The sequence below is a fragment of the Saccostrea echinata genome, unplaced genomic scaffold, assembly GCF_033153115.1.
Source record: "Saccostrea echinata isolate AGI-Se365-2 ecotype Australia unplaced genomic scaffold, CSIRO_AGI_Sech_v1 ptg000012l, whole genome shotgun sequence".
Lineage (NCBI taxonomy): Eukaryota > Metazoa > Mollusca > Bivalvia > Ostreida > Ostreidae > Saccostrea > Saccostrea echinata.
This window is the reverse complement of record NW_026889761.1, coordinates 12,380,961-12,397,360: the sequence shown is the minus strand read 5'-3', so window position 1 is coordinate 12,397,360 and position 16,400 is coordinate 12,380,961. Positions and strand designations below refer to the sequence as shown.

Below are 16,400 nucleotides of genomic sequence, written 5' to 3'. Positions count from 1 at the left end.
GTTTCCGATATATAGCCCTCCAGTTTTTAGGCCTACTACATTGTATATAATACTATACGAATAAACATCGGGTTCGGAGACATCGAAGTCCCCTGTCCCGGGGTCTGAAATTTTGAGGGTAAGGTACTAGATGGATCATTCGTTACTACTTGGTATGCATGGAAATGTACATGCACCATGCCACAAACCTCCAATATTTCCCATACACTAAAATCATGAATTTTAGATATATTTTTAAGGGTAATGGAAACGGATTGCAATTCTTTTATATTTTAACGATTAAAGCGAAATTAAAAAAAAAAATAAACCAAAAAATAAATAAATAAATAAATAAATAAATAAAGAACGCATCGAAATCGGCGCACGATTAACGGAGTTATTTGGGGAAAATCCAACTACCTGATGAGCGATTTTCTGAATAGCACGGTTTTAGCCCCTGTTTCAGTGTGACGTCACTACATGGACCGGCCATTTTGAAAATAAAGGAAATTGTGAATTTTCGGGGACATTTTGAGAGCTTTATTTTAGTTTGTAGTGACTTTCGTAACTTTCGTTGTCTATTGACTGTAGTATTAGTTTATTGTTTTGCTTATAATTTGTTTTCAGGACATATTTCTTGTGATTTTTTGTGTATAACTATTTCCCGTGACTGAGGATGTCGCAGATCGCTGATCGCCTAGTAGATTCCAGAGGGGAGCCAGTCAAAGCGCCTCCTAAGAAAACTGTCCCGGTCAAAGCGTCTCATTATTTTGGTCAAAGTGCCCCCTGGTTTTGGTCAAAGCACCCGTTATAGAATTTTACAGGAAATTGATGTTAAAATACCGTCCCCAAGTAATGGTCAAAGCGCCCCTGCTTTTGGTCAAAGCGCTCCCTAATTCTTGGTCAAAGCCCCCCATGGAGAATATTCTTTAACGAAACCGATAGTGATATTTTGACAAATTGATAAATAATTAGAAACGGTTTCTTATCGTCTTCCCCCCTTTAAAAATATATCGTGGGGCGCTTTGACCAATATTTATACAAGTAGCGTAATTTTTTAAAATTAGATAAATTGAAAACAGGAGAAATTTAAATGTAAAATCCTGGAAGGAACATTACTTAAATGCAACTATGTGCAACATCTGTATGCGAGTCTGAAAAGTTTCAGTTCCCCATGCATCTTTGCATATGAAGATACATAGTAAATCATAGTATTAGAATATGTACTATAGCTAACAATAGTAAATTTCTGTTCGGTAGTGTAAAAAGTAATCAGATCAAGTTTACTCTCCATTTTCATTTTCTCTTAATATATGCATCAAAAAAGAGAAAAAAGGATATCAATTTATTAAATAATATTATCTTGATACACTGTAAGTCTTTTTAGGGTTTTATTCAGTGTAATAAACTTCTAATTTTCAAATTTTACATTTGTGTACGACCATTTCACACTTAGTCCTCCGCGTGGCAAGAGCTGAGCAACGGCATCGGTATCATTTTTTTTGGGGGGGGGGGATAATTAAATGATACCGGCGAACATTCTCATTTCTTTGGAAATGTTTTCTTTAATGTTTTCTTTAAGATTATTCAAACTTAATCTATGAAACATTTCCTGGGACACGCTGAACAAACAAAAATCAACTAAAACTTAAAGTATGAAATGTATTTTTGGGGATATGAAATAAATAGCATAAATTAGTAAAGGGAAATAAAATGAAATTAAATAAAAATTTAGGTTTTTTTTTTTTTTAATTTTTTTTTTTATTATTTTGTTTTTTTTAAATTGCAAACGAACATTCTATAAAAATATCTAAGGGGCGCTTTGACCAAAATCAGAAGGGGGCACATTGCTTGGGGACGGTTTCGAAATGAAATTTTTCTATAAAAATTATCAGGGGGGTGCTTTGACCAAAATCAAGTGGCGCTTTGACCAATATTTGGGGGCGGTTTTGTAACATCATTTTACTGTTAAATTATATAAGGGGGCTCTTTGACCAAATCAGGGGGCACTTTGACCAAAATCAGGGAGCTCTTTCACCAAAATCAAGGGGCTCTTTCACCAAAATCACGGGACGCTTTGACCGGGACGGGCTTCTTAGGGGGCGCTTTGACTGGATTTTCAATCTTCTTCCAGAGGTAGATGATGTGTTGCTGGAGGCTGTAGCAACACCAAGACGGAGGGAATCGGTCTTCATTATTTTCCATTCGACAGTCCTGCGATTTTGCGGAAGTGGACGAAGTTTGTACAGCAGTACAGAAAGAACCGAATAGGCCCCTCGAAGACGTCGACATTGTGCTCTATACATCTTACTGAGGATGCGTATCCCGCAAAGTACAAAATCTTGGAATCAATGGGGGTTAAGGTAGCCAGAAGAGACCTCAATAAGGATGCCATTCCAACAGTTCAAACAAAAGTAGCAGACTGAGCCTCATCGGAATTGGGGAAACGGCGAGCCCATCTCACAACTCCCGTTACTAGCTCCCCAAAGAAGCCTAGGAGGGCTTTTCTCAAGAGAGAAACTCAAAGGGTAAGTAAATTCTTTTTTTTTTTTTTTTTTTTTTTTTTGTTTTGTTTATTAACAGTAAATATTAGTACTTAAATATTCAATTTCTAAATACTTATGTATTGGATCTAACGTAAGCACTTGCTAGATTATGATCAATCTTGAGCCATATTCACTAATTCAGGTGAAGTCCACAGACTATTTCTACCTACGTTATCGTAGCTACATGTACATGTATTATTAGTAACAAGGACTTGTAGTGAACAGGTACAAGATGATACCTGGTTAGTAAATTTCATATCTGGCTCAGCTTCGCCTAGCCAGGTATGAAATTTACTAACCAGGTATCATCCATACCTGGTCAGTGTCATTATTTTAGGAATAAATCTAATTCTTGGCCAAATTATTCGAGTATAACCTGGTTTGGGTCAGGCGGATTATAAAGCGTAAACTGACCCAAACCAGGTTATACTCGAATAATTTGGCCAAGAATTAGAGTTATTCCTTATAATTTAATTTTAAAATCATTAAATAACTATGGGTGTAAAATTTCGTTGCTTTTTATTAGTTCAAATTTGCCGCTCAATAATACAACCGTAGTAACGGAAGTGATGGGAAGCGAGGAGAGGTAAAAACTGATACATAAGCCAGCAGACTTGTTGTTTGTTTACATGTGGTAAGTTCATGTTTGAAGTTAAAGGTACATTTATTAAATCTGGAATTTTCCATGAATCCCGAGGACTGGAAATGAGAGGATTGTATGGATACAGATGATTCAGCTGGTTGTCAGGGTTTGTGTCCCCATACTAAACCAGGTTATACAGATATAATTTGTGTTCCCTTTTGGATATTAACCAATTAGAGGCTAGAATACAAACGAAATAAAATTATATTCAGTTGTTTGTAGTTTGTAAAATCGTTTCTCCCCGATATAATATTATTAGTTATCCAGGTTCAATCGAGGGTGTATGGAATACAACCTGGGGTAAATACCCGTACACCCTGGATAACGAATTTATTTCCTATTTTTTAAACAATTAAGCCGAGGAGTACCTATGTGTAAAACATATAAATTTGTTATCATTACATACATTTTTGTCTATTTATATATATATATATATATATATATATATATATATATATATATATATATATATATATATATATATATATATATATATATATATATATATATATACAAAGAATTTAAGCTATTTGATCAGATTTTAGAATCTGTGTCTTCTTATAGATATTTGGGGGTACTCTTTAGTGCCTCTGGAACCTTCTCATATGCTCATCTTTGAAAAAAATCTTTGAAAGCATTTTATAAACTACAAAATGATTTTTTTGTCTTTGAAACCCAGTGTTAAAACATCCCTTCATGTATTTGATCATACAATAAAACCCATTTTGCTTTATGGATGTGAAATATGGGGGAACATCAATCGACCTAGTATTTTCCTTAAAACCTGCAAACTCTCGGTGTATGACATTTATAATAGGTTAAAGTGTGAGAATCTACACATAAAATTTTGTAAGAATATATTAGGATTGCATAGAAAAAGTGCAAACTTCTCATTATCTGAGCTCGGAGGACTGCCTCTTCATTTTGATATTATTAAAAGTATTTTGAATTATGTCCATAAATTAGAATGTCCAGACATGTCATTTCCATTATTGAGAGCAGCATACTCTCAAAGTAAGATTTACTGGAGTAACAGTATAACATCCTGGTATGGAACATTTAGTAAAATTGCAGAAATATTAAATTTTAATAAGGATACTTTTTCTAACAAATTGCAAACTTTCAAGAATAAATGCAAAAAAAAAAAAAAAAAAAAAAAAAAAAAAAAATTATTTGCATATTACATGAATGAGTGGAATTTAATAAGATTGTCACAAGAAGGTAAACTGGATACTTATGTTAAGATCAAAACAAATTTTGGACTTGAAAAAATATTTACTTTGCCTACCATTTGAACAAAGGAAAGCAATATGTAGGTTGCGTACATCTTCTCACAATTTACAAATAGAAAGAGGTCGTTATTTGGGCATTCCTAGAGATCAAAGACTTTGTACTTAATGCTCAATGAATGTTACTGAAGATGAAAAACACACACTTTTTGATTGTTTGAATTATGTTACAGAAAGAGAGAATATGATGAATATGATACAAACACACTGTATCAATTTTGCTCATTTAGGCCTAAATAATGAAAATAAGTCGTTGTGGGTTCTAAACTGTGAAAAGTGCTTTTTGCTGTATGTGAACTAGCTAGACAAGCCATTTAAAATATTATGTATATAAAGTCACATTGCAACATTTTCTTTAAATATATAGTACATGTAAATATATGTAATAATAATACATACAAAAAATTGACACTTCATGTATTGTAATAGTTAGTACTTTTGCATCGCCACGTGGTATCTTTTTGCATGCGAGGATTGTAGAATCTCCCCACTTTGCATTAGGCTACACGTATATATATATATATATATATATATATATATATATATATATATATATATATATATATATATATATATATATATATATATATATATATATATATATATATATATACTGGTATCTCATTATATCGTGGTACTTATTTTTTTGCGTAAAAAATTAATTATTCCAAATTCTTACTTTAACTTTTCATCAAATGTTATTCATAAACCTAACAAAGGCCTAACTTTTTCGGGTTCAAATCCACTGCGGACCGTATAAGCTGTGGTTCCGTATCGCAGTAGGTGTTGGTACAAAAAAAATATGCCTCTGCTCAATGGCCCTGAGTGCCAGGTACAAGTATAAATTTCCAGCCCTTCAGCGGCAAGTTGTGGCGTTTCCATATGAGTGAAAAATTCTCTAGAGGGACTTAAACAACAAACAAACAAACATACTGTGTCTATTATAACATCAGGTGTTATGTAATACTGTTTTGTGAGTGTTTCATGCTGTAATAACGTACTGACAGTTTTGAAGACTTTCAGTAAAGGGAGAAAAAGATTCCATAATTTGTTCTCGTTACTTACGTTTGTTAACTTTTACCTGTCAACAGACATTCAGCAAAGTGCATTATTTATACACTGATTTGTCTACGGATTTTCCCGTGTTTTTCCCGATCATGACAAGGAGCACATGGCGGGTGTGACCGGTCGGCAGGGGATGCTCACTGCTCCATGGCACCTGATCCCACCTCTAAATGCTGAGGTCCGTGTTTGCTCTGCTCCAAATTTGTATCATTTCAATGGATTTCAGTATTGAATACTGTTCGTTATCTTCATGTTTCATCTTTTAAATTTAAAAGATGTCCACCTACCTAGTTTCAATTTTGAACAAACTTGCATGGATAATGCTTCTCAAGGTGCAGACTATTGATGTACCTCTGATGCTGCGTTTAACACATTTTCTGGATAAAATATCAAGTAAAATCAAACGTCGTTCGAATTGCCAAGTGGGCATGATACAGCAAAGCACGAACGATGGATACGCTGCTTCAGATGTTAACATGCATTCTCTGTAAGCACCAACAAATTTATTATAAGACTTGGAAACGACATGTCTCGGATTTTGATGAAATTTGCACCGCAGGTGTGTCTTGGAACAAAACTAGCAAATATGGTGTCGGAAGTTCCACACGTGCACTCGGTTGCCATGGAGACGGATGTATTGAATTTGGCCATTTTTGGCCCTTTTTGATCAAGTGAAAACATGAAAATTGAGGAAATGTATTTTGTTGTGAAATAAAGTTGGAAGCTACCCAGGTACGCTATTATAAATATGAAACATTCTAAACGCTCTATTGCGTACAGAGGTTTAATTAATTCATAGAACCATTTTTATTTTATTTAGTTTCGAATGGATTGTCTAGTTGTCTGGAGTTATTATACATGATCAATGTATACCCTTATACGATACTTCATCGTAAGTAAACTAAAATATGTTATTTGTTAGTGATTATAATGTATATATCATTTGATAAGATCACTACTGTGTGTTGTTTATTTCTGTTTAATTACAAAGCTTCCTCTTGATTTGGGGGGGGGGGGGGCTTAAACCAACAAGACAGTTATATATTTCTAAAATAGCATAATGATTTTAAAATGTTCTAATTAATCAAGCGTTATCGTATATACAGTGTATATGAAAAATTTACTTTCGTTTTCGTTTAACGACATATTGATTAATCAAAGAAAGGTAACTCTGATAAGTTTTCCGTTAAACTGGCTGCAACGTTGAGAATCAGACGATGCATTAAGTTCATGTTAAACAAAAACTACTTATTGAATGTTTCTTTTATAGAATTAGCAAAATTATTTTCAAAAATGGAAATACTTCAGATTTATCTGCCAGAAAAGGAGAAAATTCCTACACATACCATATAGCATTTATTTATCATGCAAGAATCGGTGTTAAGATAAAACAAAACAACCAAACTAACAACCAAACAAAAAACAAACAAACGTTATTTTGATTACTCACGCTGGACTGTGCGTGTAATTAAAATGAATTTTTAACAGATAATTCATATAGTTCATTGAATTTGTTATCATTACATACATTTTTGTCTATTTAATATATATATATATATATATATATATATATATATATATATATATATATATATATATATATATATATATATATAAAGGATCTCCCATAATTTGTGGTTGGATATGATTTTTTTTATCCAACGAGTAGTGTGTTTTTATCCCCGAGCCTTGCCGAGGGGATAGAAACACACAACGAGTTGGATAAAAAAAATCATATCTAACCCCAAACAATGGAGATTCTTTTTGTCACATGATTTAACACAAAGTAATTTCATGTTTTACACTGTTTTTATTTGTAAATCCTCAATATTTGACTTAATGAAATTCACACAAAAACCATTGTTACGTCACAACTGTGGATATAAAAACGATATTCTATGAGCTATATCCATTGCATAAAGGAGTAAACATGTAATAAAAGTATCATATCTTCCACAGATTCACATTTTGAAACATCATTTCAATGTTTACAGGTATAAATTTAAATCCAAGCAGTATTCCGACTACAGCAACAAAATAAAATGAATTCCAGATACAGATACCCCGTTTTCCCAGTGACGTCATGTCCCTTAAATACCACAGATTGGAATTCCTCTGCTAGACGGAGAAACTGTAGTCTTGATGACGTCAGAAATCGTTATCTATGTGTACCCAATCAGCAAAAGTCGGTGCTGTTGGAATTCTGCTACGATGAAGTTAGACCTATGGTTCAGAAAGGTAAATCATGTACTAATCTCTTATTATTTTGCTGAATCATAGAATTCAAATCTTGGTAAACCATGGCATGGGTCTTATTTTAGCAAAGCTATACAACCCATACATTTTGCCTTCTGTGACGTAAAACTTTGGACAATACGCATGTAGGCATTTCAAGTGTATATTGAATGGAAAAACGGAGAAGCCCTTTTCTATTAATTTGGAGAAAGGGTGTCAGATTGATCAAGTTTTTCCTAAATGTGCTCTAGTTGTAGTTCACACAAAATTCAGGAAAATAAAACCCAGAATTATATGCAGTGATATTGAGGTAATATTCCGAAAACATTGGCATGGGTATGATAGTTTCTCAGATGTTTCTCGAACTGCTCGCTTATCAAAGCGATGCATGGGGGGGGGGGGGGGGGGGGGGGGGCGGCCATACCTTCAGCACTCGTTTTGCCCCTCTTCGCTAAAATCGGATTCCACTCCGACTTAAGCCTTTCACCGATCGATATATTTTTAAGTGTTTAAGAATCGAAAGGGAAAGGACACATTGTCATATGACTCAGTTGACAGTCATGTCATATTTTACATTCATTCTCAGGAATTTTTATATTTTTGTTAAACTATTACTATCCGTTCCCATCCGTCTTTGTGCATGATAAATTCCATAAATTTTTTAAACATTTCAGCTTCTTCGTATACATGCCAAAACCCAAAATGCATAAATATAATAAAAGGGAACAAAAGTTGTGAATGAAATGCCCCTCCCTCTTTTGAGGTTTTATATAAGGGTGAAAATCATCTCAATTCAAAAATCTTCAAAACTCTGGGAAAAAAAACAGGAAAACCTTTTGCATGATTATAGTGAACACAAAGCACTCTACTAAATGTGTGAAATCCATGATATCTGGGTCCATAGTCCAGGTAAAAGGGTTGGAATAAGTTAGTCATACATTAAACATGTGAACTTCATGTTAATAGACACCAATTTGCAAAGAACTACGCACGCTAACTTTCGATTCCCGCCTACATTTTATACCCATATAATTCAATACTTATGACAATTTGACCGTAAAATCTTTGTTGAATGCAAAGAACAGTTCAATGGTAATTGACTGATAATTTTAATGCCAGTGTTAAACAGTTAATTATTCCTAATTCCAACTCTTAAAATAAGGGGGGTAGACGATGTTTTCCATTGAAATCGGGCTTTAAAGCATAAACACATTTTAAAATATTCTTGGATATGAATAAATGTTCCTAAAATCTTTTCTTATGTTTTACACATATAAAATTAAACATATATTATTTAAAAAATACAATATTTCAGTTGTAAAACCCTTTGAAATTGGTGAAAAAATAAGCATTTTTGTAGTTTTTTGTCTGTAAACATACGTTCCCCCCCATGAAACACAAAAAGCTTTGGTATGAATTTGTAAAATGACAGTCCATATTACGTGTAAAAAGGAATTTTTGTTTCACGGGGGGGGAAAGATGTTTTAAAAATATTTTCCGTTTTCCGTTGATTTCTATTGTGAAAAGCACAAGTTTTACCCAAATTATAGAGTTACCTCTCTTTGTTTTCCCAAAGAAGTAATGTTGTATGAAAATTCACATAAATATTTATATAAATATGAAAAATCATCAAAATATGTTAGCTTTTGAAAATCGACCTGGAGGTAGGCGGGAGAACAATGCTATCGTTCGCAGTTCTTCATATCACGCGTTTCCAAAGTTAGTCCCATATGTGGGGCTGGATTGGCCATAGCCCGAGAAAGTCATGACCTACTTAGTTAATCATCAATCTTATGTTAAAGGAAACTGCATAGAACTAGCCGGGTCTGGAACACTAAACCAGTACAATTGCAACATGTTTAAAGCTGAAGCCTGCCCAGAGAAGCCCTATTTCAGTGATCTGATATATACACGTAAGTTAAAATCATGTCAATGATGAGGTAAAGAGAGTATTTCTAGAATTCAGAACATGTAACGCTTTACTGTTAATCTTTGTGATATTAATAATAAAGATTTGTTTGTATTGTAGATCCAGCGTGTCTGCAAATCAATATTGATGATAGGTGTTATTTTGCCGAACGAAAGTGTCCAAATAAAACGTATTTATAATTGTTTCACTAAAACACCCTACATATTAAAACAAAGGAAAACTCTCACGGCCTTCATATAAAAAAACCCTATGGATTTTATACAATCTATAATTTTGAGGAACATGTACATTAACGATAGTAATAACAGTTTAGCTTCCACAAATTCAGAGTATGCATATTTTGTATAGATCAAATTTCTCGGCTGTTCAACCAAATTTAACTCTACTACCTACAACCAGCAATAAAAGCCAAGATGCAGCCTGGGTAGGCGGTGTTATGATCGGAATAACCTGTTTCATCCTCATAATTCTTCTGTTGTTATTTTTCTTCCATCGACGAAAGAACAAAAATTCTAGAAAAAATAAAGGTTTGTTTCAAACTAAAAACTGTAAATACTTAGTGAATTTGATTTATGGGTTGACATTATGTTTGAACATTCCCTTGCAATGCTTTTTCTATACATTTTTAGAATCCAAACATTTAAGAAAGTCCCTTTTGGAGTCAAACGAAGATACGTGTATGTACTTTTGCCCTCAATTAAAAAAATCAGTTGATTCAGGTCTTAAAAGAAAAACTTTTTTTGGTATTTAACTTTCCCAACCTTTCCTTATATTTAAAATGCATCTCAACGATTTAATTTTCATTTTCATTTTTTAAAGGTCATGACGAATCCGACAATGAACGCATTGAAATTAAGGAATCTGGAACATGCACTGCATCAGAAACGACATGTTCATTGACAACAAGTGGTAATCACATTTAATATCTGTTATTGTCTATCTTTAAACCCAAATCTTTTCTATATCTTGTGTGCAAAAGGATCATGCCTTTGAATCGATTATATCTTATTAATAAGTTTAAAGAAGTATTCATTTTTTCAGACAATTCTATGCAAATTCTGAATCTATAGCCTTCGAAACTTGCTGCATTCTGTATCCCCCAAAAATACCCCATTGTTTTTTCCACTTTGCCAGTGTCCTATATTCTGTTTTTCTTGATAAGAATATTGTACATATCTATATTTTTTTTGTGTGTGTTTTGCCAAAATATATCAAGTGATTTAGAGACATTGTATTTTGAAAATTAGGGGCACAGGAATTGGCAAGAAAATATTATGTTTTGTTTGCGCACTGGCAAATGTGTTTCAGACGGCTACATACATTGGCGTAAGAGTTCGATGATGAATTCGTATATTACAGTAATAAAGTTAATTTGATAATCCATTTTATATGCCTTACAAAATGAATATAAATTGCAAAAAGAAATTATACATGGGCAATGTTCAGTTACAGAGATGCATCGTCAAAACTATAAGTATTTCAAGCTCAATCCATTTTTTAAGTGAAAGAAGGAAAGTTTATTTCTGAATACCTTTTTGTGAACATATGGCACCTCCCAAACATTTCGAAGGACAGATTTGCGATCATTACAATTTGTATTGCATGTTTTTCAGATGAAAAAATGACGTGGGTCGATTTTCAACTTCTTCGAAGATAATCTTGAATGACTGTTTAACTGAAACAAAATACAGACTCTTTTTTTTTTATTTTAGTTTGTAGTCCTGCAAAAGGATACTCGCTCTTTTATAAAGAAACAAGACAATTTGAGGCCGTAAAAGCGGCCGTGGAAAAGAATAACTGTGTTCTAATCATTGGTGATTCTGGGTGTGGAAAAACGGCAACAATGAAACACGTTGCTTTTTACCTGGGCAAAGATGACTATGTGACACGGGAAATTTCCACTTTCAAAGATATAAGATTGGATTTGGGTGTTGACTCAAAAGTTGTATTTCTTTTGGACAATGTGTTTGGACTGTTTGGCTTTGATATCTCATTTACGTATGATTTAGAAAATTATAGAGATATCAAAATATTGCTTAAATCGAAACATTCAAAACTTATCATGACCTGCAGAACACTAGTCTACGAGAAAATGCAGAAATTCAATTTTTCGCACGTTGCAAAAATTATAGATTTCTCTGATATTTCAATGAGCCTGAACATTCCTGAGAAAACTGGTTTCCTTCAGCATTTATGCAACCGTTGCCAGGTGGCAGATGTAGACAAACTTGCATGTTGCAAAAGTCAGTCTTTCCCCCTTCTTTGTACACTTTTGTCTGATTTCAAGGAACTACGAGTTCATTCATTGGAATTCTTTGAAAATCACAAAAAAATATTCCTCAAGTACCTTGATTCTTTGCGAGAAGAAAGACCAGTTTCCTATTTGTTTCTTATATATTGTGTTTTACAAGGCTCCTGTTTTTATCCTTTTGACGATCCAAAAAATAATCCGGAAAAACTAACAATCGTATCGGACTCATGCCAAGAATATTGTAAAGAAGGGTTTTCTATCAAAGATGTTGGTAAAGAATGTGAACGACTGGTCCAGGAAAGGCTTTGGTTTCTTAGACATGGGGAAGATTTTATCTTTAAGCATAATCATGTCTTCGAAATGCTTGCTTTCCATTATGGAAAAGATCACCCAAATGACTTGCTTAAAGGTATGGGGTGTAATTATATAGCAGAGAAATGTTTGATAAATGATGGGTTGGAGAATTTATACCTTGAGGAGAAGCTTTGCTTTTCAGTGAAAAGAGAGAGTCTGAAGGAAAGAATTTTCGCTGACATTAGAAACATGAAATATCTAGAAGTATTTACAAATAACTGTTGGGAAGATAAATCTTTCTGTGAAATGTTTTGCAGTTCTATTCAAGACATGGTACTGTCTGATTTTGAGACAATGTTTCTTTCCCCGCGGCATATAAATCGCCGTGATTATCGAATCGAAAGATCCGCCAAAAAAGCAAAGTATTATGTGTCTTTGAAAAGTAATGATTATGAATGGTTTCGTGAGAAACTTTTGGAAGATCGAACAGAAAATGTTAGCGAGGACAAAATTTTTTACGAAGGAAATGCTAAAGCCGTGAGCTGGGTGATTGGATACGGGAAAGGGGGTCTTTTTGAAGAGATAGACAATAAAGCGGAAAACAGCAAATATTGGATAGGACATAAGCCTTCAAGGGACAATGTCGAGCAAATAAGATTGTTGCTTCTTGCAATCTTCAGTAAAGACTTCAAATGTTTTGAGATCATCCTTAAAAGCATTAATATTGAAAACATCAATAATACTTGTTTCTCCTGTACTGAAATCGAAGATGAAGGTACAGAATGCTTAAACATGCATAAAAAGTTTACCCCACTAACGGCTTCTTGCTATATGGGGTTTTCTAGCGCAATTAAGAAACTTGTCGAAAGGGGTGTTGATGTCAATAAGAAAGACGAAAACGAAAGTACACCGTTAGTTTTGGCGTGCCGATTCGGGGTTTCTTCTGACGTTGAATATTTAATTGACAAAGCCGCTTCTCTGAATTGTACGTCGTCAAAATCCCCACTCATCGCTGCAGTAATGAGCACAAATGTCGAAACTGTTGAGTTTCTTCTACAAAACAATGTAAAAGTCAACACAGGCAATATAAAGAAGAAAACTGCTCTCTATTATGCAGCAAAACAAGGTTCTTTAGACATAGTGAAGCTATTAGTTGAACGCCGTGCTGAAGTAAACAAAACTGACGAAGATGGAAAGTCTCCATTGTACTGGGTTGCTCAAAAGGGCTATTTAGATATAGCACGTTACTTACTAGACCGTGGCGCAGAATGTGATCAAAGTGACAAAAAGGAAAAGTCTCCACTATATTGCGCGGCTAAGCGGGGATATCTAGAAATAGTTGAGCTGCTTGTCGGAAAAAAAGCTGACGTAAATAAGCCAACCACAAAGAACAGAACAGCGCTTTACAGAGCATCAAAAAGAGGATATTATGAAATATGTAAATTTTTGATAGATAACTTGGCTAATGTGAATAAAACTGACAGAAAAGGGTATTCTTCTTTGTACTGGGCATCTAAGAAAGGCCATCAAACTATAGTGAGGTTGCTATTGGAAAACAATGCTTTTGTTAACAGTCAGACTGACGGTGGGAAAACTGCTCTATACTGGGCAGCACAGAAGGGCAGATTAGATATAGCCATCTGTCTGAAAGAAAGAGGAGCCGACGTAAATCTGAAGGATAAAGATAATAAATCTCCGTTATATTGTGCTTCAAAGCGAGGACATACAAAAATGGTGGAATATCTTATTAGTAGTGGTGCCGTTGTTAACACAAGCACTACAAACTCCAAATCTGCATTATTTCGTGCATCAAAGAGGAATCACGTGCAAGTTGTTCAATTACTTTTAGCGAAAGGAGCGGATGTTAACCTTTCCAACAAACAAAGTGAGTCGCCACTTTACTGGGCAGCAAAACGAGGACATTTTGAAGTTGTATGCTTATTGTTAGAAGCCAAAGCAGACGTTAATATATCCTGTGAGCTGCAGCAGACAGCTTTATACTGGGCTTCTCAAGGGGGGTACTTGAATATTGTTAAAAGTCTAGTTAGTTATAGTGCGTTTGTTAACCAAGTGGCTGACCGTGGTAAAACACCGCTATATTGTGCAGCAAAACGTGGCTTTTTTGAAATTGTAAAGTTTCTTGTGGAGAATGGGGCCGATGTAAATTCCAGGAACATAAAGAATCAATCTGCCTTGTTTCGAGCTTCTAAAAGAAACCATGTAAACGTTGCAAAATGCCTAATTCGTAAGAAAGCTGACGTCAATATGCAAGATAAATATGGGGAAACACCCCTCCACTGGGCAGCTGCAAATGGTCACACTGATATAGTGAAATTATTATGTGAAAATGGAAGCGATATTAACGTCTCAAATAAAAAGAAATGGACACCAATTCATTGTGCTGCGAAAAATGGCCACATGGAAATCTACAAGTATTTATTAAGTAAAGGTGCTGATCCCGAGCTTCCTGATAAATATGGTGTCTCTGCATTAGACATGGTAAAAGGGGTTGGACTTAATAATACTGATGTCCTTGAAGAGACATAGTCTTTCATTTTATGGTATTTGTGTCATGAATCGAAAGAGATATTAAACATATGAGCAAAGCGAAGTTTTGAGAAGCTCAACTGCAGTGCAAAGGAAGCAAACAGTGCAAAATATAAGTGCCGGAGAGAAGATTGTATCTATCGTACCGTTGTTATCGTCTATGTCAACGTCACTTGACTATTCATAGCGTAAAACTCGAAAATAACACTGCATTGGAGCATATATGTTCTGATATCTTTTTCGAGATTCTAAAAAACTACTCGGTCTACCTACATTCTATTTCCTTGGACTTGAGACCATGATAACTTGTTCGTGTTTTCTGCGCAATGAGGAGGAAGGAATGACTCCATTGTTTTCATTTTGGTCCAGACAATAATTATATTACTGTTCATAAAGTGGATGATTTTAGATTCTAAAACCTGTAATTTCATAGACCCTATAATGTAAATTGTTCTTATTCTAAATGAACAGAATTTGCATGGGCCATGACAAATTCTCTCTCTCTTTTTTTTCTTCAATTTTCCAATTTTGCGTCAAGAGTGCCTCTTTAAGTAACCATTTCTCTTCATGTAAATGTAAATAATTCCAATCTTAATTTTATTTATTGATTTCCTGTGTTTTGATTGGACGAGAACAAATTCAAGAAAGAGTTTACACATCGATAAATTCTCAATCAGAGCTACTTTCTTGACCCAGCCTGGCTTTTATTGTAAAAAAAAATGAAACAAAGCGTTACTTCTGTTCTGTGTTTTAGCTAAACAATTACAGAAACTTCAAATTAAATAAAAACAAAACTGACGAAATACAGGACTGACAGATGGGAATATTATGTTTATGTCACTGTCAGATCACGAGTGTGAATTTTAAATCTCTGAAGTCATATTCTCGACGTTCCTAACAGGCCTACAAAACAAATCAGCTCAGTTTTCGATGGCGCTGTGATAGGAAAGAGAAACCGTTACGTACCTTAGACTCTTGCCTTATTAGCATCAAATTCATTTTTCTACATCCTATATTCTGTCCCGTCTTTGAACAAACCAGAGCAAATCAAGGTTGTCGTCGGTCTGCTACTTTCGTTTCAGAGCGTCTGTCGTTATATTGTCAACATGGTCAAGGACGAATTCTTTTGAAGTCTACTTGTATTTACGATATTTGTTGACTTAAACAATATTCGAAGAGTTTTTATAAGCTTATTTTATAAATGTTTTGACAATTAAAGTTGAACTTTATCGACGTTCATCTCGATTGCAATTCATTTCCACATCGCGGCATAAAGTATTCCTACGCTGTACAGAAATAACAGATTGTATGGAGGCTTCAAAGAGAAATAATTTTAAAACTTCGTTATTGGAATTATAAGAATTAAACGTTCTTTTTTTTTCAGAATTTGTCGATGTGTAAACTCATGCCTTTGTACTCACAAACTTTACATAAAAGTGCTTCGCACTTTTATTCAGTTTGTGAGTACAAAGGCATGAGTTTACACATCGATAAATTCTGAAAAAAGAACGTTTAATCCAATAATGAATCCTTTTCTTGACTGTTTGAATAAGACTACATTTTTGTATAATTATTGCTAGATTTTGACCCGTGTGTGCACGGGTTGACATTGTTATGAATG

At 34.1% G+C, this 16,400-nt stretch overlaps 1 protein-coding gene across 1 annotated transcript; it reads left to right on the top strand.

Moving 5' to 3' along the window:
- Positions 1 to 7,529: 7,529 nt before the first annotated feature.
- LOC133185010 (serine/threonine-protein phosphatase 6 regulatory ankyrin repeat subunit A-like) lies at positions 7,530 to 16,152 on the top strand. Its single transcript, XM_061320075.1, has 3 exons — positions 7,530 to 7,760; positions 9,560 to 9,670; positions 11,400 to 16,152. Exons 1-3 carry the CDS (start codon positions 7,565 to 7,567, stop codon positions 14,777 to 14,779), a joined length of 3,687 nt encoding a protein of 1,228 aa, XP_061176059.1. The 5' UTR covers positions 7,530 to 7,564; the 3' UTR covers positions 14,780 to 16,152.
- Positions 16,153 to 16,400: the final 248 nt, after the last annotated feature.